Source organism: Chroicocephalus ridibundus, chromosome 7 (assembly GCF_963924245.1).
Source record: "Chroicocephalus ridibundus chromosome 7, bChrRid1.1, whole genome shotgun sequence".
In the NCBI taxonomy this organism is placed as follows: domain Eukaryota; kingdom Metazoa; phylum Chordata; class Aves; order Charadriiformes; family Laridae; genus Chroicocephalus; species Chroicocephalus ridibundus.
The window spans coordinates 55,765,903-55,793,182 of NC_086290.1; the positions used below are offsets into that span (position 1 = coordinate 55,765,903).

Below are 27,280 nucleotides of genomic sequence, written 5' to 3' on the forward strand. Positions count from 1 at the left end.
TGCCGGCGATGGGGAGGCGGGGGTGCAATGGCCGCGGTCCTCCCGCCCGCCGGGCGGCGCCCTCCTCCTTCCGCAGCCCGTCGTCCCGCCCCCTCTGTCACGCGGGCCAATGGGCGCGGGGCGCTGGCGGTAGCGGGCGCGTCGCCGCTGAGGGGAGCGAGGAGGCCGCGGGCCGGGCTGTCCCTTTCCCTCCGTCCCTTCCCCTGTTCCCTCTACTGTCCCCTCCGCCGTCCCTGACTGGAGCCCCGGTGGGGAGATGGAGCCTGCGGCGGAGCGCGGCGCCGTGAGGGAGCTGAGGTGAGCGGTCGCGGGGGCGGCTCGGGGTGAGGCGCAGGTCTGAGGGGCGGCTTTGGCCAGTACGGGAGTAAAACTAGCTAAGTCGTTGCGTAATGAGGTGGGAATTAGCGAAACTTGTGTTTCTGCTTATTAACGGGGAGTTAGACTAATTGGCGATGTTACGTAGTCACACGGAATAGAGAAGAAAAGCTGATTTTCTGTTTTGAAAGCGTCGGTACTGGAGGCGTTTCAGGGAGGCTTACTGTGTATTGTTTGCCGCGTTGGGACTTCCCCGAGACCTACTTATTGCCTTTAATGAGGGCAAGATCTACTGCGCTTGGTATTAATGTGTCTGGTGCCGCAAATTCCCCACTTGTCCTGAGGAGGAAGGAGCTTGAAAAAACCGTTGGCTTCTGCTTTTATGGTGTTTTTACATTGTGTCTTCACGTTGTGTCTTCTGTGGTGATGGGTTGTGGTGTCCCTCGCTGTGGGCTTGGTTCACGAGAGAAGTCCGCTTAAAGGGTTGTGGAGTAGCTGTCTGTAACAGGGAAATTAAAAAAAAAAAAAAGTGAAACGAATATTTTATTAAAGATCTTAATAGTCATCTTAATGCAGTATTATAAACACCATGACCTTAAAAAATTCTCTGATGTCGAATCATTTCAGGAATCGGTGACACTAAATAATGTCTTCAGTAGCTTGCTTGTATTTAGGAGTGTGTTTGTGGGAAGCTTGAGGCTGTACTCTAGCGGTGCAGAAGGCTTCCAGGGTAGTTTGAGCGGTATCCTCCTCCCTTTGAAGGCTGTCTTTGTGGCACCAGATGAAAATTGGTATCACTCTGGTCTGCCCTCCCTGCTGTGAGCGGTGCTTGTACGGCCTTATGAAGTAGTCGGGAACATCAGTAAACATCTGGGACTGCATAATGCTGTAGACTATTTGCTTTGCAGATGTGTGTACATTCCTCACTATGAAGTTTTTCCTGCAGACGTAACCTACAGTGAAATTGAATTATTAAGCATGTTCTTGAAAATTTTACAATTATTTTTTTTCTTTTGGTGTGCATTCTAGCACTGCAGGCTTTCCTGTGTTATCAGTAGTGTGTATACTGGGCACTTTGAGGAATTTAGTTCCTGTCAGTAATGTCTGATGACTTCAGTATTACTTCAGTTTTCTTTAATCAGATAATTGTCTTATGAAATTAGTAACTGGAGAGAGTTCCCTAGTGATACATCTCTGATGGCAAAATTAGATCTGCAGCATACATAGATTTTTTTTTTCTTTTCCCTAGGAATTTGTTGTAGAATAGCTTTTGGCTGACTTCAGTGTAGTCTTATAGAGAGAAACTATTGGTGAGAGAAGTTATGGATTACTGGATTAGTCTGGTATGCAAGGTCACTTTCCATCTTTTCCACGTACGTTGTGTGTCACCTTGAGCAGGCAGTTGATTGGGGGATAAAAAACGACCCTAATAATGGATGTATTGGTGGGATTCACTATTTAACTATCAGTGTTTATAGGGTCCTTATAGGACCCTAAGACGGATGGAAAATTAACAGCTTATTTTTCAAGTCTGTCTGACGTGTAATGAAACTAATGGTAAAGTGAATCCCTTTTTAGAAACTCTGATATTGAAATTACCGTCTTATAAAAATAATAGATGAGTCCTGTGGCACACGAATGTTTCTGACCGTGCTCGAGAGGAGCAGTAGATTTGCTTGGTTTTGGTCAGAACTGTCTATTTGTATGTTTGAGAGCTGGAGATTATATTTCTACTAGCCTACAGATAGAGGCACATGATTGATTCAAATCAACACTAAATTCTTTTAAATCTTGAGCTTATAGAATTAACCACATTAAATCTATTATGAAGAAACAATTCACTGTGTGAGGTAGGGTGTGATTGCAGCTTTTGTAACAACCCCTTCAGTGTGGTGGTACTGCTACAGTTTTTTTCAGCGTTGCTGCATCTGCATTTGTCCTTTTGCGTTAGAAGCAATGCTGAATTTCACATGAGTGAAAACTTGATCTGGAAGACCCTTAGCCGTCTATTTCTTTTATGCTTAAGATTTTAATGGGCTAGTCCTTCAGAGTTATTCTTTTCTTTTGAGCAAATGGCATCCTTCAGTAGCGAAGATGCATTTCAAGATTCAGCAGCCCTCTCCCTAAATGATTTAGAAAACCTGCACAACTTCCGCAGCCGTTCTGCAAGTTTCAGCAGCACAGGGTCCAGTGGCCGCTTGCAGCTCCGTCAACGAGTAGCCCAGCTTATGGCTTGTGTAGAGGACATCAGCTCGGATGATGAAATTCATGAAGAAGTGTCTCGCACTCTAGATGAAGCTTTCCTTATCTGGGGGAAAAAGCTGAAGGATAAGTGGCAAGAATTCAGGTTTTGTTCCCTCTAGTTGCTTGTTTTTATGTTGTTGGGTTTGGGTTTTTTCCTTAATGCTAGCTAATAACTAAATTTCTGATTGATGAAAAGGGACAGAAAATCTTTGTTTTCTGTAGATAGAAAATCTGTGGGGAAATCAGGTGCTCTTAGGGTCGGTTACCTGTTCACATTTCAATTTTATCATTGGTTTTGTGTGATTTTTGTTTGTTTGTAGACTACACTTAGTTACCTGGAATGTGGGCACAGCTTCTCCACCTCCTGATGTCACTAGTTTACTTCAGCTCAATTCACTGGGCCCAACTATGGATATGTATGTTATAGGGTAAGTATATGTTGGAGAACTTGCTTTGTAAGTTTATTGCAAAACTGATAAGTCTCAACAGCTTACTGTCTGTTACAGGAGGACTGTGCTATGTAAATCACTGCCTAGGAGGTGATTTAACATTATTGCTAACAGAAGATGAAGACTAGAGTTAGTGACATAGGACAGAGATGATTTATAGCAAGAGAATCTTCTCTCCTTCTCCTGTTGTTTTGTGAGAAAATACAGAATATCTTTTTTCTAAACACACATAAAGTTTTTGGCTGCTGTTTTCTTTGTTGGCACGTAGAGGCATAATCATTTTGATATGAAAGTTATCCAAAATTCAGCATGTTTTAAAGAAATTAGTGCAAGCTTATTAGGCACAATCTGCCATCATGTTTTCCAAACTTTCTTGAAATTTTAAAGACCTGACAGGTTATTTGTCATCACATATCTTGAGTCTAGCATTGTCTTAAACTCTGTCTTCAAGTATATAAATAGGTGTGTATATAAATCAGGTATATATATAGGTGTGTTAGACCTGCGGATGGGTTAAGCTGCTTGTAAATGAGAAACTGAACAGAAAGAAATTTCTGACTTTTGCTGAGAGGGGTCTGTTAGGATGTTGTGGTCTGTGTTCTGAAAAGGTTATATGAATTCTGTCAAAACCAGGTGATAACAGTGCGAGTAATCTTGATTTATTCAGCTTACAGGAGGTGAACTCAAGAATCACAAATTTTCTGTCTGACTTGGCATTTGATGATCCATGGAGCATTTTTTTCATGGCTGTATTGTCTCCATTGGGATATATCAAGGTAATTGTTTACATCTCTTAAGTGTCACAGCAGTGAAGGAAAATACCTTGTCCAGCTCCATTCGGATTTTTTTTCCCTCAAACTTTTTCTAAAAGATAAGTTGATGGTGTTTTTTTGCAGGTGTCAGTCACTTCCATAGGTACATGTATGTTAGAAGTGATTCTTCATCATGCTTGTGTTTTCCTGGTTTGTTGATAAAGGAAATTTAAATTTTTCTATATTAATAATAACATCCTTAATTTTAGCAGTAAAAATCGGGCATACGTTTTTTTTTCATTTCTCATTTGAAATAGTTGGGCAGTTTTGATGCTTTTGCAGCTTAGATGACAAACAGAAAGAAGTTGTTCAGATATAGTGACAATTGCCTGTGTAAGTGCTGCAGAACCATATAATGAATAGAAAAATACTCCTGTCATAATAAGAATACATTCTCAAGGAACAGAGTAATAAGGGTTATTTAAAATGAAATGTGATGTAAACTTACAGCCAAGAGCATGTTTCTTGTGGCCACAATATCTTTATCTCTCTCTTGTTTGTAGAAAAATTTTTTGCTCTGTGCAATATTGGGGAACTATATTGTGATGCTTCTAATGTAGTCTGCTTAAGTACCTGCTTGCGCTATAAATATCCCAAGCAATGGCAGTGATTTTCATTAAGATTGGTAAGGTTTCTTTTTTTGTTTTTCCAACTTGTTTGCAGGTGAAAATAAATTGCATGTATGTAAACCAGAATTTTACTGGTTATATATATATATATATTTTTGAGGACTTTGTTTTTGATTTAAGACCTAGAACACTGTATGGCTTTTTTAAACAAGATTTTTGGTAATATCTGGGGCATAAGATCAGCTAAAGTACTAGCTATTTTAAAAATGCAAACAGTAAACATAGGAGGATATCCTGAATTTCTCTAACAGAGAGATATTAAAAGCCTTTTGAATGTTGTATTGGTTTTCTGAATCAAGCATTATTTCAGGGTGATTTTTCTGAGATTATTTTATTATCTGCATGCTAATCAGACTTAGTAGTTGTGCCATTCTTTTAACTGTAATTAAACAAAACAAAGGACTCATTGGGAATTATAAAAAGGGAAAAAACATTGTTCATTCTAGTGTAAGTCATTGCTGATAAACATTCAAAGTTTGGCTGTGGGCTGACATTCAGGCCTTGTATACAGACAGTTAAAAAGAATTCCTAATGGTATGCATGGTTGATTTTGAATTCTAATTTATAAATGTGGCACTTTGGACACAGCAGTGAATGGATGCTGCCACCTAATGGATTTCAGCAGGACTTGATTAGCTCTAATAATAAGAGGGGACTGTCAGGCCAGGTCAAAATCAAAACAGGCAGTGAGGAGAACTTGTGCTAGGACTTATCTGGGAAGTTGGCTGAGGAGGAGAGGAACAGTGACCCCTTCTTTGCTGACCTGTGACAAGGTTGGGTGTGGAGGGGTAGTTGTCATCTTTGGGGCATTCTGTCCTTTAGATAACAGATAACGTTTTCAGAGTGTTAGGTTGGCTGGAGTCAGTCAATTCTTTCACCATAAACAGAATCATGTCCCCTCTATGAAAGGTCTTTGCTTGATTTGGCGTTGGTGGGACTAGTGCTAGTTCCAGCAGAGGAGGGATCCATTGTGTTTTATGTTCAGGACCTACAGAGAGAAGAGGTTTCATATGGATCTTGAGAAATGTCTCGGGACTGGCCCACAGCAGCAAGAAATGTAGCAAATAATAAAGGGACTGAAAGATCTTGGTATCTCATGAATAAGGTAATTATGGAAAGGAGAATACTGGTTACACCACATATCTGATCAGATAGAAATATTTAGGCATCAACCAGTAATTGAGATCCATCATTTCAGTACATTGCTTGGTATTTTGTTGGGTTCAAGGACAATGAAATCTTTAACATGTATTCTGAAATCATTTAATTGTGTAGATGTGGAGGCAAAGAAAGAAGGAATTCTGTTTTACATGTTGGGCTGAGTTTGCAGTTTTATATTCAGCGTTGTTATTAATATCAGGTTTTATTCTAATGTAGTCTTTCTTGTAAGCTCATCCAGCATAAAATTGAACTACAATTAATGTATTTCAATGTCTGTATTTTATTGAATCATTAAAACAAATACTTAAAATGAATTTTGTCTCTCATGCCAGGATCATTGTAAAGTTCATAAATTTTTAATTAAGAACATCTTTGTTAGATTATTTCCACACGAAAAAAAAACCCAACCCAAACCACAAAAAAACCCCAGTGTCTTAAAGGTTAAACAGTGTCTTACGTGCTGCCTAAGCATCTTTGCTTTGGAAGTGTTCAGTAAAGCAGTTTTTACAGGCATTGCAGATAAGAGTTACTACTGTTTGCAGCTCATTGTTTTTGCAAATGCCTAGGACTAACTGCTGTGCTTTTTAGGCATTTTAGTGGCATTTAGAAGGATTAGTCATGTGCTTGCTGAAGGATGTTACAGTTTGAAAAACTTGCTCCTATTGGAGGACTTGTAGGTGTTCACTATTAAGGTTATAAGTGAGAAATCAAGGATTTGGTTCTTCGTGAACAGGATGCTTAAAGGTAGAGGCAAGAGGCTGGTGAGGCAGAAGAAAGGTCTCTAAAGATGTTTGGGTGAATATGCGTGTTTTGAGGTCAACTTCATATTTGCAATGCAGTGTTACAGCTAATGTTAATGAGTTGAGAGATTCATCAACATTGTTCATAAGCAAGTCTACAGTAGGAATATATTCTTTACAGCACTGAAATGTGTTTACATTTACTTTGTCACAATATTGAAGCCAGGCTTGGTGAACTAATTGCATGACTTCTCCTATGGCGTTTCTCACCTAAAAGCTCCTATGAAGTAGACCCAAGGAATTCCTAATGCCTCCCTGGAAATGACCATGCCCTCTTTTGTATCTCTTCCAGCTCTCCTCTGTTCGCATGCAGGGATTACTACTTCTGGTCTTTGTGAAGCATGTCCACCTTCCCTTCATACGGGACATTCATACCCACTACACACGCACAGGCCTGTATGGATACTGGGTAAGGAAGTATCTGAGACTTGATTGCCTTGGTTACTTATGCTTATGGTGCTGCGTGCCTCTGAATGGTTTCATAGTGGGAGAGAGGATATATGGTTTACTTAAAAATTATTAAACTGAGAAGCAGTGAGACTCACTTGTTTGAACTTTGTATGCAAATGTGCAACACAAACCGTAATTTTACCAGTTTGTTAGCTGATATACAACAACTTATGTAGGAAGAAATTTAATTCATTTAAATCTAAATTGCAAGTTTTTAAAATTTATAGGTGGTGTTATTAGTTACGTTTGCAGGTGTTGGCTGTAGTTTCAGAGAATGTTGTTCATCTTCCATACCAGGGGAACAAAGGAGGAGTCACCGTTCGCATGTCCCTCTATGGTCACACAATTTGTTTCATGAACTGCCACTTGCCAGCTCACATGGAGAATACAGAGCAGCGATTGGACGACTTTGAGAAAATTCTGGAAATGCAGTTTGAAGGAGAGAATATTCCAAGTACCTTGGATCATGAGTGAGTTGTTCAGACCCTGTTCTGTCTGTATTGTTTTTATCTGTTATGTGATAAACTCCTGCACTGAAGAGTATGGGGTTTGGAGGTTTCATCCATCGTTTTTATTTTAAATACCTTTTTTTCAGCCTTGACCCTGAGTCCTGGGAGGAAAAGGTAACCTGAAAGATGGAGGTGTATTTTGCAAGACTGTTCTCTTCCAGTCTCGAATTACATTGAATTTGTTAGTGTATGTACTGCACATGTCCTGTGCTGGAGAGTCCATCTGTACCAAAAATCCTATAGATCAGTGTTAACTGTTTATCTTCCTCCCTTTTTTGAGGAGATTTGTGTTATGTTTTAGGCTGGTTTTATTCCTGTTGAAATTTTAGAGTCTGGCTGAAGGCCTCTCAGCCTTTAAAACCTTGACTAATGATTTCTGTGGCTATATGACTTACACTCTGCTCAGGTGTCTCACCAAAAAAAAGCAGCAAGCCAAACCAGACCTGTTTTGGACCACTAATTGAGCTCCTGTTCCTTAATTCTGCACGAATTATTTCTATGTTCTGTTGTTTTCATGTGCTGGAATCTAAAGATGGTAACAACCATTTAAAACAGGGTTTAGAAAAACATTTTAGTTTGATAATTTTTAAAAATTTTTTTATACCCATAAAACTGCGAGGACAAATAAATCTGGAATAGATATGTAACATCACTTTAATTATTAATGAGTTAATTAAAATTAGGTAAAAATTTATGACACATGAGTTTCAAAGTCATTACTTGTTTGATATTTCAATTCAATGTGTTTTCATTTTCTTGATTATGTGCATGGGCGTGTACCAATTCACCTACTGTCATCTTCTAAGAAGAAATTACCAATGGAACTAAAATAAAAGTTTTGTTTCACTAAGATCAAGTTTGGGGTATCCACCCCTGAACAAATCCTTGAAAGTAGGGATTTTCAAAGAGAAGTTAATTTACTTGAAAAAACAGATTTCCTGTTGTTTAAAACATTGCTGATAATACATTCCAGTGCTTCGTAATAATAACTTTCTTTCCTAATAACTATAAAACACCCAGTATGAATCCCTGCTTTCCCAAGGCACTAAACCAGAGCTCTGAGTTAGTGGATTAACATAACCAGCTGGTGTATAGGTCATGAATTTTGTGAATTATTTTACCTACTGTTAAAATTTAATTCTAAATCTGTCTCTAATAGAGATGTAAGTCGTTAGGAGACTCAGGAGAAGTTAATACCCAGGCAGTAATGAGCAAGCAGCAAGAATGCAAGGGACTTAATTTACTATTTCAATTTCCTTAAATTTTTTGTTTAGCAGCAGGTTATCGCTGTGTAAGCTTATCTATAACTACTTAATGTTTGTATTTAAGATGTTTAGATTAAGTAATATAAGTGATTAGACCACCTAATTAGCGTAATGGCTTATATTCTCTTGAATTCTTCCCTCGCGTTAATGGATTCCTATAAATCTTCCTTGTTTTTTTTCTTTTCTTTTTTTTTTTTTTTTTAAGTGTTCTCTTCTGGTTTGGAGATTTAAACTTCCGGATAGCAGATTATGGCATACATTTTGTCCGAGAATCAATAAATAACAAGCGTTACAATCTGCTGTGGGAAAAGGACCAGGTATGTTGTTCTAATCTGTTTTGGGGGGTTTGTTTGTTTTGTTTTTAATGCATGCAAACACAACACATAGTTAACATTAGAAACATAGTTTCTAATTTCTATTAACACAAATTGAGAGTAGTCATGAGGTGGAACAGATCTAGCTGTTCACTCTGTCACTTCTCAGTCATAAACCCCAATGAATTGCAAAAATTTTCTGCATTTGCTCAGTTTCTTACTCATTTATAGTGCTCGTGTTTGACCGAAGCTTTCTTTGAACTTCACGGCTTGTGAATTGCTCCTTACCTTAATTTCTCCTCCTCTTTTCTTCTCCCAATAATTATTTTTAAGAGAAGCTTATTCTGGAATTTGTTTTGAGTAGAACTCCTACAAAACTTTTAAACAGATCATGTCAAGAGGCCTGGCAGTAACAGAGAGGCACTTTTGAACTTAGCTTTCCAAATATGTTGTACTGACTGAGATGTTGAATTCTTCTTGGAAGATGCTTTCTCAGTTGCTTTCCCAGTTGCCCGTTAAGCTTTGATTTTTGAACATAATCTTTAAAACTTACTTTTTATTTCTGCAGTTAAATATGGCAAAAAAGAAGGAAGCATTTCTTCAGGATTTCATAGAGGGTCCTCTGCAGTTTAAACCCACCTACAAGTTTGACCTTTATTCGGATGTATATGATACAAGGTAAAAGCATAATAAAATGAGTTTAGGCATGGAATATTAGAGTGAATGTGGTGCCTGACTAGACATCGCTTTAGTAAGCAAACCTGAATTTCCTGAATGTATTGGTTAACTGAGGCTATTGAGCTATTTATTCTGTTAGGCTCCTCCAGTGGTCAGATCTGAATAAATGGATATTTCTGGCTGAAGAAGCCTGTGGCTGCTGATTGCATGAGGGAAGTAGTGAAACAGCTCAGCTTTCTTTTTGGAAAGATTAGATTAACAGAATAAATCAGGGCAAAAAGAAGCCACTTCTTTTTTGTTCTTTAATACTAAAAGTGCTCATTCGTTGTCAGAAATGAGCAAAAGGGAAAGAGTAATTGTCTGCAATTTTTATTTTCCTTCTCTGTTTAAGCATTTCATTTGATACTGCCAGTATTTGAAAATAAATGTAAATGTGTTTTTATGAATTATTTTAAGTTGAAAATGGAGTAGCTTAAGTTTCCAAAGTTTTTCTCTGACACTAAAGTTCATTGTTAAGTGTTACTCTGATGTTTCAACAGAAGAATAAAACAGGGATTTTGTACTGATCTTTTTCTTTACTTCCAGAGAGCGGAAGTCCCTGTTTTGGTTTAAGTAAGAAGAGAACTTTCTGCATTTCATAGATTTGTAAATATTTCAGAATCAAAACAATGCTCCTCACTGAGCTTTTGATTTGATTTTTGTGAAATATTCGAAAATCAGATGACAGCTGATTTTCTTCAGGGATTTTCTGAACCTGTCTGAAAGCTGTAATGTTATCTACTCTGCTGTTGCACTTAATATTGGAAGTTTATTCATTTGGATCCAAAGACATTTTGCTCCCTAATTGAGTGTGAAGAGATACAAGGGGACCAGCAGTAAATCCAGTTAACAAAAAATACTTATAATAATCCAAACTCAGACATTCTAAGAATGATTCATAGCCTGCTAGTCTGTATTGGCTCGTTTAAAGAACAGAAAGTATGCTTACGCGTACTGTGTGCGTTCTGCTGCAGTTAAAGCTAGCAGAGATATTTTGGTGGGATGGGGCATGATCAGTTGACCTCAAGGCAAGCACCCTTGAAAAGTGTGCTTTATGAGAAGGACACAGTGTTTTGTTATCTTTGATTCTTTTTCAATGTGGATTTTGAGGTTTTCTTTCCCATCTAAAATCCCATTTTCTGTAAAATAGTGAGCGTATTAACTTAAGCTGTTCTTTTGGTGTTTTCTTGCACAGCAGAGCAGACATATGGCAGCTCATAAAGATTTCTGTCGGTTTATATAATTACTGGACTAAGTGGGATATGACCCCTTAGTCATTTAAAATCTTTCCACCTTATTAAAGCTGAGTCAGACTTGTATGTGGGAAGGGGTAAAACGAAAGTATATTGAATATTGAACTAAATGGCATTTCCAGTTTATGATGATTTTGATATTCAAAGTTATTAAACTGACAGTTTTCCTTACACATCCTGCTCATTACCTTTTATAATTCAATCCAGTCCATTCTAATTCCTCTTTCATAGGGTATGATCTTTTCTCCATTTCAATTTGAAGTGATACATCCATACAGAGAGTTGCTGTTAAGTCTTCCTCCCACTACAGAGAGAACCACGAAAGGCTCATGTCTTCTGTTGTTATTGATATGGTATAAAAGGAAACTCTGAATTTGATTACAGCTTGATGTATAGCACAGTTGCAGGTTGCAGGCACAACTTTCTTGATTATGGAATTTTTAAAACCTTTTGATATGAGACAGCAATAGCTTGCAAACTTGAAATGCAGGCCAGTATGAGTTACAGGAACTTGAAATAAAGCATTGCTTTGTCACCTGTGATTAGTATAAGCTACCTAAGTTTGTCCGGTTTTTATTGTTAAAAGAAACTTCTTCTCAAATGTTTTGAGTAATTTCAAACATCGTTCAGACTCTTCTTACATCTTCCTTAAGTTTATGCCCCTTTTCTCAGAATAGCTATGCATTTGAAGCTTGGGGCAGTTGCTATATTATCTCAACGTTCTTGCATGTTTTTGTGGAGTGTTTTAGGAGAAAGTATCATTTCCTGTATGAAGCCAACTAACCCATTGAAATGCCCTTCTCCCCTTCATTTTACTCCTCTTTCAGAAACCCATAAAACTTATTTGTGGTAAATGGAGCTGAGTTCAAATTAAGGAAAACCTTTGTTGTAAAGCATATTGAACAGAGCTGTAAAATGAAGCTTGGATGTGATTGCCTTCTTTTATTAATACGTATCTGACAGTCTTTCAGCTTTGAGTAGATTCTGCACAGTATTCTTAGCTTTTGGCAACTGTTCTTCTTCTCATTTCACTTTTATCTTACGCTTTTACAGTGAGAAGAAAAGAAAGCCAGCGTGGACTGATAGAATTCTTTGGAGAGTGAAAAATCTCTGCCAGAATGCATCCAAAGAAGGCGAATTCTCTGAAGAAGAACAGACAATTTCTGTTACTTTGAATAACTATATCAGTCACATGAGCTATGGCATCAGTGATCACAAACCTGTTACGGGAACTTTTGGGCTTGAGGTGCTGTCTCAGTTCTGTTGATAAGAGAAAGTTTGTTTTACTAAGTCTTGCCTTAAAGAAGCTGGTTTTCTAAACTTTGTAAGTCATAATCTCTGTTTCATTCACTTCACTTCATAGTGAAGGCAGCAGATTATTTCCAGGTTATTTCCTTTCAGTTAAGTCCCACAGCAGGTGTGGCAGAGAATAACTTGAAAAGAATAACTGAAAGAATGACAGAGTTGACTGACTTTAAATTCTGTTCTTTTGTCTAGTTGAAGCCGCTTCTGTTGGATCCTTTGGTCACGCTGAATCCTGAGGGTGAGTGGAGTGCAGAACATGATGTTCTGATCAGCTATTCTGCAGTGCCTGAATTCCCAAGCAGTGCTTGGGACTGGATTGGACTCTTCAAGGTAATGTTATCACATCGTGGCTCTTTAATGAAGATGGTGAATATGACTGGAGGAGGTAGTTGATAGTCTTCTGTCATGGGACATTGTGACTCTTGCTAGTGCAAAACTTTATGAAATAGTGAACTATCCTTCATTGCTGTTAGTTTCTGTTATGCTGACAGTTTAGTTGCCTAGTATGTGAGCTCTTTCACACCCTTTAAATTATCTGCTAAGATAATGTGGTGATTTATTTAAGTAAAATGATGCAGAAGCAGTGAAAAGGAATTGTCCTCCCCTAGTGCCTGCAGATCGAAAGATTTATACAGCGATGAAAAAAACAAAAATAGAAGCCAACGGAAGGGTGCGAGAACAGAGCACTTGCACCCTCTCAGAAACAAAAGATGTGTGCTTGTCCCCAAAATTTTTTGATCCTAAAAATGAAGTGTTTTAATTACTTCAGTGAAGTAGTAAAACATCTCTCTTGTAACTTTGATTTTTCCATGTGGTATGTTTTTCGTTTCTTTCAGAAGGCTGATGGTTTGCACCTTCCTTTGCAGGTGTCTTTCAGGCATGTGAATGATTATGTTACTTATGCTTGGGTAGAAGATGATGAAATTTCTTCTACTAAAGACAGTAAACAAGTAAGCCGGTTGTATTTCTTTCTAATGTAGTTTCCCATAGAGTAGCATTCAAGGTCTGTTTTTTCCATATCCCTTTCCTCTTACGGGTTCTGTATCCTCTTTCTCAGTTGAAGCTGATTGGGAGTGATATTATTGTTTAAAATCCCTCTTCTAATTCTTACTAATCTTCAGGTGTGATCATATTGCTTAAGGGAATTGATGAAAAAGCAATTTATTCCTGTAGTGACTTTTCATTGTATTAAAAACTACTGTCATTTTGTATTTTGGTCCATTTCTGTCACTGAAGTAACTGGCCATTTTTCCATCTGATTCTCAAAGTTGCTTGATGTATCTTAAATATTTATTGTGTGTCATTTTCATTACAGTTGTAAGTACCTAATGTTACTAACGCAGTTAGTTCCAGGTATCTAATACAGCTACAGATTAGGGTTTCTTAAGACTTTTCTTCATTTTGGCTGTTGTGTGTTTTAGTCCCTCTTTAAAAACTGCTGTCTGTTACATAGCTTTCTAGTAGTGATTACCTAAGGTGATTTAAAACAAACGAAGAAAACTTATTTTGAATGCAAGCGATCTGTTCCCAGAGATATTTATCTGAGCAAACAGAAATTCAGATTTAATTTTGGAGACACAGTGAGTGCAAGGATGGATGAGATTTCCCAGCCAACAACGGAATGCAGTTATTTCTTGTTAGAGATTTTGTTAGCATCAAGTTTGCAACAAGAGCCCAAATTGTATCGTGTCAATATTTTGAATCTCAAAATTTCTCTGATATCATGGTTTCCTATCCCTAAGCTGAGAAATCTAAGCACTATGGAAGTTGTTTTAGCAGGATACTGTGGGCTGCAGTTTAGGAATCATGGGTCTTTAGAGTAGTACAAAACGGAGGCGGTGGGTTTGCTGTGCTGTTCCATGTGGCAGCTTATTGCCACCAGGAGGCGGTTCATCTCCCTCCTTGCTGCTTATGTGGCCTTGCCCCTTCCCTTACCAACAGCTCTGGGTTTCTTCTCGCTTCTTGCTGAACCAAGTCGGCTTGATAACACAGCGAAGAGTATTTGCTTTTCCTCCCTGATTCAGTTTTCAGGTAGTTTCATGAGTTGTGCCTGTCCTCATCCTTTTTAGCTTATGTTTAAAAACTTATAAATAATAAATACTAATTTTTATGGTGTCCTGAATCGCAGAGACTGCTTTTTTGTCGGTTTCTCTCTCTGTGGAAATTACCCATTGCCTATTCCTATTCTTGTTGACAGGTTTACATGAGTGCTGCAGAAATACCTGATATGGGAGGAGAATTTTTGCTTGGTTATTACAGCAATAATTTGCAGTCAATAGTTGGTATCAGCCAGCCTTTCCAGGTAATATATTTGGAAGCTTTGATTAATATTGATGTGATTTTTATTTCTTTTGCTTTCATATGCATCTGAATGTAGGTGTGTGCAGCTGTGTTAATCCTGGGGGAGGTGGCAGCAGAAGTAATTGCAAAAAAGATAGGTGCTGGATAACATCCCATAAAAGAATTTGCTGATATGCTAAAAGTCTCTTAGTAGCTATTATGGCAACACGTTGTTGTAATGGTATAAGGCGGGTTTCTTTCTCTAAGCTTTCGTTTTTGGAACTTCAGGCTCTGTGAGTTAAGTTTCTAGTTTCTGTAAAGTTGAGAAGTCAAATCAACTTAAACGCTGCCAAGTTTCTGATAGATTGTAAGTGAACTCTTTGTGTTCCATTCTGTGGTGGATTTGCACAGAAACACTTCCTGTAATTTAGTCACTTGAATTTGGGAAAGACAGGGCAGCTGGAACTCCAAGTTATTTGTTTAATAGGCTTCTTCGTTTAATTTCTGAAAGGATGGCTTAAACTGCACAGACTAGCTGAAGTGACCGAGCATTGCTGCTTCTACACAAGCATGTTTTGCCAAAATCATTTTGTTTGTTCCTAATTTTCCATGCTGTCATGACTGTGCTAATGTGTTGTAGAATAGTTAAAATGGAAGTTCTGCATTGTTGTTGGATGAAGGCTTCTAAATGGCTGTGAGACTCCATTACCCTAGGGGATACAGTAATGAAAGTTACTGGGCTGGCTGGTGTATCTCAGTGATACTGTTCATATTTTTCTTTCTATATTGGTGAGAAACATTGTAAAGTCCAGTATTTCAGTTGTCTCTGAGCAAGATCTACCACAAACTCTGCGGCATGATTGTCAGTTGTATGTGGATACAACACACCACGTGCCTTTCTTTTTGCCTGACGCTTAATGTTTTGGTATTAGTTTAGTGGGTTTTTTACTAGATTTTTTTTTAAATTTCCTAACTGCTGCATAGATATGTCACTTCGAATTTTCTCAGTTTCTAGCAAGTATGTAAGACATCTTTATATAATGGTGTATTGATAGGATAGAGCGACACAGTGTTTCTGAATGTGTTAATTTGTTAACTACTGTCTTTCTTCTAGATTCAGCCTAACAGAACATTAATAGACAAGGATCTGACACAGGAAGAGAACAGTTGGATGCAGAAACCTGACAATCTGGAGTCGCGTGATGAGTTCTGAAGGCAGAAAGGGCATTTAGTGGTCCTGATTCAGGAGTCAGATGATTCTTTATGTCTTAGTTGATTATAAGCTTTTACTCTTAGAAGATGGAGTAAGACAGTGCAAGTAAGACAGGTAGGATTGTTCAGAAACTTTGTAAGCTCATAGAAGATAATTTATTGTGGAAACAGATATTTTTATTGTTATGGGGAGAGTAACGCGCTTGCACTGGATGAGAACTGTAAAAATAGCACTTAATGAATGCTGTATGTTTTAAGATGATGAACATTTCTAATACAATGATTTAACCTAAGTAAGTTGCGATCTGTAATAGGTTTTTACGCTTGCTCCTTTTTTGTAGAGGATATTTTATTTATGATACAAGATTTGCTATCCTGTAACCACTTAATCATTGGTTTCCAAATTTTTAGTTTAAATTAAGTTATTTAAAAAATTATTTATTAGGTACAGCTAGTTAGCTTGTTTTAAAACTTTATTTGACTTTCAAATGTAAGCTGATTACCTTTTGGGAAACACATGTGGCAACAAGTCACATGAAAACAATATCTTTGGAGTGTGTAAATTCTCCCTTGGTAGTAGATTCCTTTTATTCATGCCTTACTGGTAATTGTTTGTAGGATTTTCCATTTCTTATTTTTCCAGATTGAGATACATTTATCAAAACACACTTTTCCTGATTTACTTTTTTTTAATTCTTCTTTTATAAAACAATTTAGCAATTTGCCTATTGCGTCTCTCCCTCTGATTTAAAAAAGTAAAACAAAACCACTTTTATACTAGTCTCTGGCTCAGAGCTAACCGGGATCACACAATTTCTGAAAGAAATTATTGGAGAAATGCTTTAGCATAGGTGAGCCGACCATAGGTTCAGAAAGCACTTGTTGGCAAAGAGCTGATGATCATGGTACTAACCCGGATTGTTTCCTGTTGTTATATAGAATTTAGAAAATCAAAGCCATATTTAAGCACTTCCCTGTTGTCATCCTGCCACATAATTGCTACGCTTACTATAAAGATGACGGGAATTATAAATGGGGAATTTCAATGGAACAAGTTCTTTCTTATGGCATAATCTGTGCTACCAAAATTGTAAATCTCTTCAATTTATAGCAATTGGTCTGCAAAATTTCTGTTTTTCTAGAGGTGCTTAGGCCTTAATGGATCCTGTGCACTTGAGGGTGGAGACGGAATAAGGAAGGTCATGTACCTTTAAAAACCTGAAAGGTAGTTAGCTTCAGAAATTATTTTGTTTCTTGATGAGGAAATGGAGATGTTATTGGAAGAGGCACCAACATTCCACAGAATCTCAGACTGCAGTGCTAGAAAAGAGCGCTTGCGAGTCTCCCATGTTCTAGGTACACAGCGTCGAGCTACCTACAGTGTGTGGTAAGTAAAGTTAATCACTCACCACTGTCACATTGGTTATGGATGGAAAGGAGAAAATTAGGTTCAAAAGGACGAGCAAAGCAAAGGATATTGGTGTGTTTATGTTGGAATATTGCTTCAGAACTGAATGGATTCCTTTTTGCTTTTTTTTCCTCAAAGCCTTACTTTTTTCAGGGTTCTTTTGAGATAGAAGGTCAACACTTTGATATGCCATTTGCTTTGCAATTACTTGTTTATATCATTCACTTTATGAAATCATCAGCGTTCTGGATGTCTTTGTATACTGTGGAAACTATAACATAGGTTAACTGGTTAGATAGTTGCGGTGTGGGGTTTGAGAACACTTAGCCTCTGCAAATTTTAGTTATATCTCAGCTTAATGCTTGATGTTGGAACTGTTGTAAGTAGTGAGGGCAGGTTCAGAGGATACTGTGTTCATTGCATGGATTAAAACTGCCTTGAGGTTTAAAGTTTGTACATTCTTATTACACTTTGAAACAATATTAGAAACATTTTCACATTTGTACTGGTCTTACAAGAGTTTGTTTTGCACTAAACCTTTCAGATATGTAACTTTTCATGGCAACTAGGGCATCAGACAAATCCCTACTGAATTGCAAAGAACTTTTGCGGTTCCTGAGTTGTACTCTTTCTGGTTTTACTTGTGTAACTGTATTGCCATACTCCATGGAAGGAGTGTCTGTGGAGAGCTCAAAGAACAGTGGTCTTTGAATTCCAGACCACAGCTGGTGATTTATTGTGGACCAAGATCCAGTTTCTTCTAATCAGGGTGCATCTGCTGTTCATGAGCAGCTCAGAGGGGGAGCCATACAGCCGCTTTACATGGGCAAGAAACTCAAGATCCTTAATGTATGAGAGCTGATAACCCTCTCAATCACTGGACATAGAAGCTGCATTTTGTAAACTAATCCTTTGAACCACAGGACTTCGCTGAAAATGCCCACGGCAGCTGTGATTGAATCTGCTTGTGTGTTAGTGGGATGCTGCACAGAACTGTATACTTCTTTCTTAAGTATTATGCACACAGTAGCACTTTTGTTTACTACTGTTACCTATGGTAGCTTTTCGAACTATTCCATGACCTGTAATGATACAATTTCTGATGAAATTTATCTTTCTTAAAACACCTTTAATTGGATGTTATAATCACTGGAAATGTTTTTATACTCGTGTTTTCTTTTCATGTACCACTAAAATAAATCCTGGCAGTGAAGCGTTCTATGTGGCCTCTCTTAATTTGAGAACGAACACATCGGTTCGGGTGGCGAGGATTAATTTGTGCATGGTAACCTTTCTCCAGGAAACTTCAGTCATGTTTAATGCGCAGATGCCAACAGTATTTTAGAATGGAAATATGTCAGTAATATATGCACTAGGGCTTTGGACTGCAGAAGAAGGGCAAGGACGAAGACTATTTTTCTTTTGGACAAAGCAGATACACCTAATATTTTATTTTTCGTTTAAATGAGTCCAGGATTAAAGGAACTTCTGGTTTGGATTTTCTGTCCTCCCTATCCCATTGAGGAGGTTTTCATATTTTCCTTGTAAAAATGCTGAAGCCATTTAAATTGCTTTCTTAAGAACAAGTTCTTCTAAATTCACTTTTTCACAGTGAATGTGAATTTTTCACAGTAGGATTTGAGATGTCTCTTTTTTGTCTTCGTGAAAGATCTGCTGCATTGTACTTCATACTTTAAATTTTCTATATTTTAATGTAAATTTCCATCCAAGGGTACCTTTTCCTAATTCCTTGCTGTTAGAGAATTTATTTTAAAGTAGGAAATATGTCTACACAGGAACGTTGTTCAGCATAGCCTTATTTAACTTCCTTATATTTCTGATTCCTAGCTAACCTCAGGATGTGCAGAGTATCATTGCACATAGATAGTACAGCTCTGTGTAAACAGGAAATATTTCTAAGATGTCTTGCGTGTTTGTTAGACCCTAAAAATACGTTCTGATAAAAACTATTGTTTCTACTACCACTACTTCCTTCGCTGTTCTTGGGCACTAAGTGACACTCAGATGAACTTGTCTTAATTAATATACTGCAGTGGAAAGGTCAGTCGAACAAAGCTTGAATTAGGTTTTCCTTGAGAGAGGAAATGATACCTTTTTTGAGAAGTCTGCATTACTAGCAGCAATATTTCTGATGGCCCTATCTGTCCTTGGATATAGGGATTTTCTATTTGAAAGTGATTGAAATGAAGGAATTTCTTTTGTGATAACAAGAGCCAGAGATCACAGAAAGTTCCTGGTACTCCTCGCGGCAATTTAACCTTATGCATTAAACAGATGATATCCTGATTTCCTTATACCTGTTTTTTCTTTACACCAATCTTGAAAGGGAATGGAGAAAGAGAGTTTTGTGTAAAGACGGAAGTGTTGGAGGCCAGTTGTCTATATGCACAGCTTGCTTTCTTTTATCTTTAACTCTCTTCAGGCGCAAGTGCAAATATTACGGTTGTTTAGTTCACAGTAGTGCAGTTAGCTATTCCTTTTGTGGCTGCTTTGGTCAGCCAAGGCAGCGGCGCTCAGCACCTGCTGAATCTCTGCAGCACACGTTGAGTTCCTCTGGAAGCTGATCTGCTCAGGAGCTACACTGAACTTGTCTGTTCAATTGCTTCAACTTGAGAAAAGACACGTATCTCTGCGTGTACGTCCCTGTGTTACAGTGGACCCATCATCTTCCCCTTATAAGGGCTCTGCAATTAAAAGTAAGAATGTCTCATATGTGCAGTCTAGAAAGTAGCAAGAAAACCTGCGTGGGAGCTTTTGAAGCACAGGTTGGAAGAATCACTGGAGGAAAACAGTGAAGTCAGAGGAAGTATGAGATCTGGGAATGCAAACTGGCGAGAGGAAATGCAGCGGTGTGGAAAAATTTGGAAAATAAGAATTTACTAGCCCCACAAAAAAAGGAAAAATACAATAGCAAACATTTTAACCTGTTAACCATACTTTGTTTGAAACTGACAGTTATCAAAGACAGACATCAGCCCTAGTAGGGAATGTTTCAGCATTGTTTATCAAATATGCGCTTTATTGTAACTGTGGTTTTAAAGTGTACTGCTTGGTCTCAGCAGAGACCACACTACGTTCCTCTCTTCCCTCTTCTATTTTGTTCTTTCTTTCTTTTTTTCTTCAACGTCTTTCTACTTTCTTTTCCTTTTCTTTTTTTTCCTCTTGTTCTCACTTAGTTGTAGCCCATTCTCAGAAGTTTTTTTGCACATAATTCTGGTATCTGCATCACAGAAATAACTCCAGTTAAACAGCCCTCGTGTTCTAGGCTACTAATCTTCGTAATTTCTCTGTGTAGGAAAGGTAGATAAGATAGGCTAGGTATTGCTCCATGTTACTGAGGAGGGTGGGTTTGTTTGCGGAAGTGATAGTGATGGGTTTTTTAAAATGTGATAAAATCTCTTTTTCAGTAGAACCCTATATTGGGAAGTAAGTGGTCAAGGAAACAATTGCTGGACTGGAACAATCTTGTTTATAACAGCCAAGGGAAGTATAAGAATAATTCCAGGTATGAAACACAGAACAGTGACAGGCCATTTCGTTTCAATTACTGAACAGAATGGTGTTCTCTGTATCTGCTCTTGAACGGTCAGGTGCTTATTAATCTTAACATCTAGGCGGTTTTTTGACGGGCACTATCATCTGGAATTGGTTTGTAGTAGAGTTAAAAGTTGAAATTTGGCTATTCCAAGAAGGCTGAATAAATCGTCCCCTAACGGCAAGCCTTAAAATACCCGAGATCTAGATGGATCTCTTTTCTCCCCAGTCACAGGCAGGATATCTGCATCTGTTGGGGGGTGCATGGCGGGGGGGGGGTCATAGGTCTAGTACTGCAGTAATGGACGACATGGCTGTGGAAAGCTCTGTAATTGCACTTAAAAAAGTGTTCACCAGATTATTTTTCTCATATTCATAGTAGGAATTTTTGTGAAGTAACCTGCAGGTTAATTTCCTTTGTCATGATTAGTTAGCTACTCAAGGATTCGATTAATAATGATTTTGTTCTGCAGCAATTTGAAGAACTTCCTGTCGTTACCATGGGAGCAGTCAGTGTTTTCTATTGCTCTATCTGTAAACCAAGTATCTTGGAGGCAAAGATAAAGAATCTTTTCTACATAAAATCTCTTGGTAGATTTGTAAAGTCTACCGTAGGGTTGTTTCGTGCTAATACCTATGAAACGGCATCTGCAGCAATTTGACTTTTCTAAGTCCGCTGGGAGTAAAATGGAACATCAACAAAGTTTGCGGCCATAAACACAACCATAAATTTAAGCTTCTTGGAACTGTCTTGACACATTGTAACTAGTGGAAGCTAGTCTTGAACTTAATTGTTGTTTCAGCTCGCACCTACGCTTAGTATAAATACCGAGGTTCATCTCTTCCTCTCACAACAGGGCTCTGAACCAAAGACTGCAGTTAGTCAAGGTCTTCTCCCAGACCAGTCGGGGAGTTCTGCTCCTGTGCTTTGAAATCGGAACTATCTGTAAAGAATAGAGAGATTTACAAACTTACCTTGGAAACATGGAACTGCGAATTGAACGTATTCCTACGGGAGAAATCATCCGCGTGGTTAGTCGCAATGGAGAACACAAGACTGTAAGCTTTGTTTTTATTGTGTTCTTTTCCCTTCTTGCAGTGTTAGTTACAGGATAACCAGTTTAGTAACCGTTATTCTGAACTGAGAAATGCTAGGGCAAAAATAATGAGGCTTCCGCAAGACTGGCTGGTCATCGGGGTGAGTGTAGCTGTGTTGTGAACAGTTTTCTCTCCTAGGATGAAATCAGTAGCAATGAATGTTAAGTGACTGGGAGTTTAGAATGTGACTAAAGTGCATTTCCTGGAGAAATACTTCAGTGTACCAAAGTTGGCCTGACTTGCAGTTGGTGTATTGGCTCAGCCACAGTTATTCTACCAGAATTTTGGGAGCACTTTCAAACTACAAAGGAAGGGAAACAGCTTTGAAAAGAGTATTTTGATCCTCTTCAATATCGATTGTCCGTATTGTCGCTGCATTCATGCCCTGAATGTTACAGGAAGGTTCACACGTCAAAAATTTAGTGGTAGAGGAACACATGAATGGACCGTTATTAGTATCTTGAGGAATGGGGTATTCTGTTCACTTGCAATTTTTTTTTTTACTTGGGTTCAGGGTTTGTTCATAAGCAAATGGAAAGTCCACGAGCGGATTATTTCTGGTTTTGACATGGTAGATGTAAGTGGTTAAGAAAGACACAGTACTTTTATAAGAATAATTTCAGTTTTCAGTACTTGGAAGGAATGGCCATTGTGTGTTTTGCTTCAGAATATTTTCTAACTGGATTTGTAGACTTGCTAATTAAAAGAGTCTAAGGAGAAGGAAGTGTACAAAAACTTTTAAAAATCCTCCTTGTGTTTAAATGTACCTAAATGCAACTGAATTTGTATCTCTCTGTCATAGGTACTTCTAATAGATTTTCCGTTCTGGTGGCAGATTGCTCTGGGCAGGGCCATCTTGTACTGAAGCACACATCTGTGCCTGTCGCTGCAGTTTCCTAGCATTGTCTTTCTAGTAAGTAATCTGAAACTCCATCTGAAAATTAGCTAAGGCAATTTGCTCTGTGGATTGCACAATTGTTAGGTAGAGTCATTTTACTGCAGAAAAACCTGAGAGGTCTGCCTTGTGGGGAAAGGAGATAGTGGCAGTTCTGGTGTTCTTTGGTTTCCAGTAACTGGTCCGGGAATGTTACTGACTTATTTGTAGTGACAGTAGAGGACACTGGCTGGACTGAATTGCCTTTCCCAGAGGGAACTGTTCCTTTAAACCTTACCCCCAATAGCGTGTGCCAGGATCCTGGGGGAGACATCAGAGAGAGAAAAGCTATTAGTTCAGCTTTCTGAAAAGTTTTAAATACTCATTAGCAGTCCATAAAACCGTAATTTGCTACTTTGAGGACAACAGTCTGTGTTTGTCAAGTACGGTTGGTGCTGCAGGAGTGGCCAGAGAATAGTAGTTTCTGATGTCCTGTGCTTAATACAATAGTTAAAGATACTTTGAACTGTTGCAGGAATGGGAGCTGCAGAGCTTTACTGTTGCAGCTCCGTGTGCTTCAGGCTGTTAGAATTAAGTCATATGGAGAATTTCCTGGGGATTCCGGCTGGAGTGCCTCTGGTATTTCGCACGTAGGTGGGATGAACCAAGATACGTGTACCTGCATCCACCCCGGCTTTTGGGCAATCGCTCCAGAGCGGGCTTCGAAAGATACGCTTTTGGTGATTCTCCCAAACGGGGGTCTGCAGGGAGGGGATGGTGAAATCCTCCCCGGTTTTCGAGGTTTCTCAGTTGTGCGCGGGGTGGGGTGGAGGGGGAGACAGGTGCGTCTGTAATTGCGGGCAACAGGAACGCGAACCGGTGCAGTGCAGAGGCTTTATCAGCAGGATGCTGCTGTCCCGAGCAACGCCATCAGTGCGAGCGGGTTCCTGCCCCCGCGGAGGAAGAGGTGGGGGTCCGGGTGCTGCGGGGCCCAGCGCTCCCCGCTGCCGGGAGGTGCGGGGGGAGCCGCCGGTCGCCGCGTCCCGCCCCGCCGAGCTGACGGCAGGTGAGGGCGGAGGCAGGGCCGCGGCCTCCCCGCCCGCACTCCGCATGCCCGGCGCTCGGACATGCTCACTAGCGGCGCGGCGCGGGCTCCCGTGGGCAGTCGGTGCCGAGGGGCTGGCGGAGCCGCCGTAGGGCCCCGAGCCGCGCGTCCCGGAGGCGCCGAGAGCAGGTGAGCGGGGCGGCGAGCAGGGGGGCTGGGGGGGCGAGCGGCGGGGACGGGCCGCCCCGCAGCCCGAGGAAGGGGGAGGGGGAGGGATAACCGCGGCCGCGATCCCCCGCCCCGTGCTCGCCCAAAGGCACCGGGGCTCGGCCACATGGCCGCGGGCTGCCGGGAGCACGCTGCCGGCTCCGGGAGGTGCAGGGCGGCAGCCGGAGGCGGCACCGGACGGTCGGGGCTTTGGCCGTTCCCCCTGGAGTCAGCGCCCTTCCCGGAAACTCTGAAATTTCCACGCTAGAAACAAATGACCCTTTGAGAGTAGCCGGCATCCTGGAGGGTTCCCTCCGCTCCCCTTCCGTAGCCTTCCTAAATACTCTCCGTTAACGCTTCTCTGAGTCTAGCCCAAATACAGGGAGGTCCTGCCCGGAACGGGGTGAATCCTGCCGGGGCTGGAGTGGGAAAGGTGTGGTTGGGCGTGGGGGCAGGAGAAAGGCAGCTCCTGAGCTGGAACGTGGCCCTGTCACGGCCGGCATGTCAGGGAGCTCCTGCCTTATTCTTCTGAAGAATGTTTTTCTGTACGTACCGAGCTTGTTTTCTACGTTCTCCAGCTCTCATGTGCTCACTGGTGATATGTCCTGCAGTTATATTTATTCTGGAGTAATTCTTCCTTGTTTGCCAGTTGCTTGCGCCGGTGCCTAAAAGCACTTCATGAAGAAAGCTCGGTATTTTTAGTCCTCACTTACAGGTGGGGATGTTGTCAAACACCGTAACTTCTTTAGCTTAGACCACAGGTCTGTCTCCCTGCTGAGACTCCAGGGTCCCCATCTGTTGTGCTGCTTTCTGTGCCAGTCTTCCCCTTTTCTAATACATGATTTATGGAAGGAGTCTGACTCTCTGCTGAATGAATGTCTCATTCTAGTAACTTGAACTTTCCAAGTAAGCCGGCTTGATCTGCATCCTCATGTTTGGGGGGATTACAGGATAAAAAACGATTCTGAGTTACAATGCAGAGATTATTCTGTTTTTTATTCTTTCTGTAATAGTTGCTTGAGGTGGAAGGCTTCTCCGGAACTGCTTGTAGATGACAGCTGCCCAGAGTTAGAAAGTGACAAATGAAAAAACTTGCTTGTTTGGTGGGACAAGCCATGAACACAGAACCACATCTTAGAGTAACTGGGAAGAAAGACATTTTTCTTCTGTCTCCTTTTGGAGCAATAGACAATTACCAGCTGTCAGCACCTTTTCAAAACTCTTAGAAACTGCCTAAGGCTTACAGAACTGATGAGTTCTTAATTTTTACGGTAGGCCCTGGTATGGCAACCACTGTCATAACGCTTAAGGATTTTCAGTTTTGATACTGGGTGAAATCCTGTGTTTTAGGGAGGGCCAGGGTAAATATAAATCTTGTCTTCTGTTCTGCCTGGCAGGGACCAATGGAGTGGTAGACTGAACGCATGCTAGCCTAATTTATCATGACATAAAGGACAGATTTACTTATTTTTTTTTTTAAAGAAAAAAAGAAGTCCGAAACATAATACACTAAGGGAGTGAGAGATCCCATGTGACTCAGGATCCAGAGTGTGTAATTTCTGTTGTCTTTTGCATAACTAATAGCAAAGAAACTTGTGATTTATGATGCACCATCAGAATTTATAGTATAGAGAAATCATATAGATCCTGACGCAATCATTCAAGCCAGGTAGAAGTTTGTTTGGTTGGTTTTTTTTTTTAAGTTTGGCCTCAGCCCACTGGAGGTAGGACAGTAAAAAAAACTGAGGGCCGAGGAAGCTTAATAACAGATCAAATGTGGTGTTTCTTTTCTATAAATGAGCTCAAGCTCTGTGGAGGCCTTTATGCAAAGGTAAGATAGTCTGCATCTTGTTCCAGTAGAATTCAGGCATTCGGGATTTTTCCTGTTGTTTGTAGTGTCATGTTGCTTATAGGACCCAGCCTCATTGTGTTGGGAACTGCGTGCTTTCTAGGAACAGTACAAATTCCTCTACTGCTGTCAAAATGGCCAGTCTGCACCAAATGCAGGAGAAACAAACTGCAGCAGCTGGGCACAGTCACAGAACAACGTATAAGCTGTAGCTCCCGTGTGTCTCAGTCCATGGGCCCCTCCCTCGGCTGTGCGCTCTCACCTGGCAGTTCTGAATAGTTCCAGCATGCAAAATGCTGGAGCACTTTGCCTGCCAGTTCGAAGCAGTAATGGGTGAGGACTGTTCACAGAGTGCTTTCAAATAACTAATGCCTTCTGTAGGACGAATTTATATCTGGGGAAATGCAGTGTGTTACTGGCACTGCAGAAAAGGAGGTGGAGAGAACTGAAAGTACAGCAGATTTTCCTTAGGATGGTGTGTCCTACTGCCCTTTGTAAGGGATGCAAATGTAAGTAAATCACTTGTCCTTTCATACAAGCTAAAGAACCATTTATAAAGGCGTATTTATATGTTTCTAAATGTTGCTGTGGGGAAAACCATCTCTCTTGTGCTTTGGCATAACTGTATTGATGACAGTCAAATGTGGTTAACTTCTCAGAACTTTTCTAAATTAAAACTGAGTAGTCAAAACAAATAGGTAATTTGTCTGGAGCAGTTTCCCAGCTCAGCTTGTCGTGTGAGCACATGAACGTCTCCACCTGCACAAAGAATACGATGGCGCAGGGAGAAATGTCGTGGATCAGGTGGGGATTGCTCCGTTGGTAGCAGCTGTGCTTTGTACTGGCATAAAGCGATTGCAGTTATAGCATGTGTTTGTCTTCCGCCAGGGGTTTTACTGCGTTATATACCGCTTTATAACCAACTTGTGAGTGATGTGGTTGGCTTTGATGAGGATTACTATTCCGGACTTCGATAGACACCATACATCTAACCTTCTATCATCTTTCCTAGTGGATGAGGTTTGAATGGCTTGTCTTTCTGTGAGATTGTAACACAGCTATTTTTCTGCCCCGAGGGAGCCACTTTTACTGTGCCTCTGTGTGGATTGAATGATCTCTCTGCTGGAAAATACCCTGCTCTGTGTTTTGTGCCCTCCCCTGCATACTGTACTCCTTGGTGATGCATTAGTGGGGTCGGTGGCCAGCCCTCCTCGCAAAGTATTAATAAAGGTGTAAGCAAGTGGTATAAGTAAGTATGAAAGGCTAACGAAGTTTGTTATGACATCTGAGTGGACAAATCTCAAGTAATTTGTTGCAACTGAGTCATGTTCTGTGGGGGTGGAAGATCTAGTATTCTTTAAAGCCCTGCCCTGCATTATTAAATACTCTTCAATACACTAAGGAGCAGCAGGGCCGGTACCTTTTCTGTTTAATATATGTCTTTAGTGTAGACTGTCCTGTATTAAATTCCTGTACTGGAAGGCGATAAAGGTTAGTATTTAGAACTCCTGTGACATTTCTGCATGCAT

At 39.9% G+C, this 27,280-nt stretch overlaps 2 protein-coding genes across 5 annotated transcripts in view; both read left to right on the forward strand.

The window, feature by feature from the left end:
* Positions 1-118: 118 nt before the first annotated feature.
* On the forward strand, positions 119-18,341 carry INPP5K (inositol polyphosphate-5-phosphatase K). 3 transcript variants are annotated; one of them, XM_063340838.1, is made up of 13 exons: positions 119-297; positions 2,880-2,987; positions 3,676-3,784; positions 6,703-6,819; positions 7,158-7,330; positions 8,840-8,951; positions 9,517-9,626; positions 10,212-10,238; positions 11,972-12,164; positions 12,416-12,553; positions 13,090-13,173; positions 14,421-14,525; positions 15,618-18,341. In XM_063340838.1, exons 1-13 carry the CDS (start codon positions 257-259, stop codon positions 15,714-15,716), a joined length of 1,416 nt encoding a protein of 471 aa, XP_063196908.1. In that variant the 5' UTR covers positions 119-256; the 3' UTR covers positions 15,717-18,341. The 3 variants fall into 3 exon arrangements, with proteins under 3 accessions (XP_063196908.1, XP_063196909.1, XP_063196910.1); XM_063340840.1 differs by lacking the exon at positions 119-297 and adding an exon at positions 4,324-4,445 and having other exon boundaries at positions 2,972-2,987; XM_063340839.1 differs by lacking the exon at positions 10,212-10,238.
* A 3,204-nt stretch (positions 18,342-21,545) lies between these two features.
* Positions 21,546-27,280, forward strand: part of MYO1C (myosin IC) — a 61,477-nt gene continuing 55,742 nt past the window's right edge. Inside the window, exon 1 of one of the 2 annotated variants that reach the window (XM_063340834.1) lies at positions 21,546-21,737. In XM_063340834.1, coding sequence (XP_063196904.1) covers positions 21,663-21,737 — 75 coding nt within the window. In that variant the 5' untranslated portion in view covers positions 21,546-21,662. Of the gene's footprint in view, positions 21,738-23,732; positions 23,885-27,280 lie in introns of those variants that run through there. The other variant, XM_063340836.1, reaches the window with a different exon arrangement.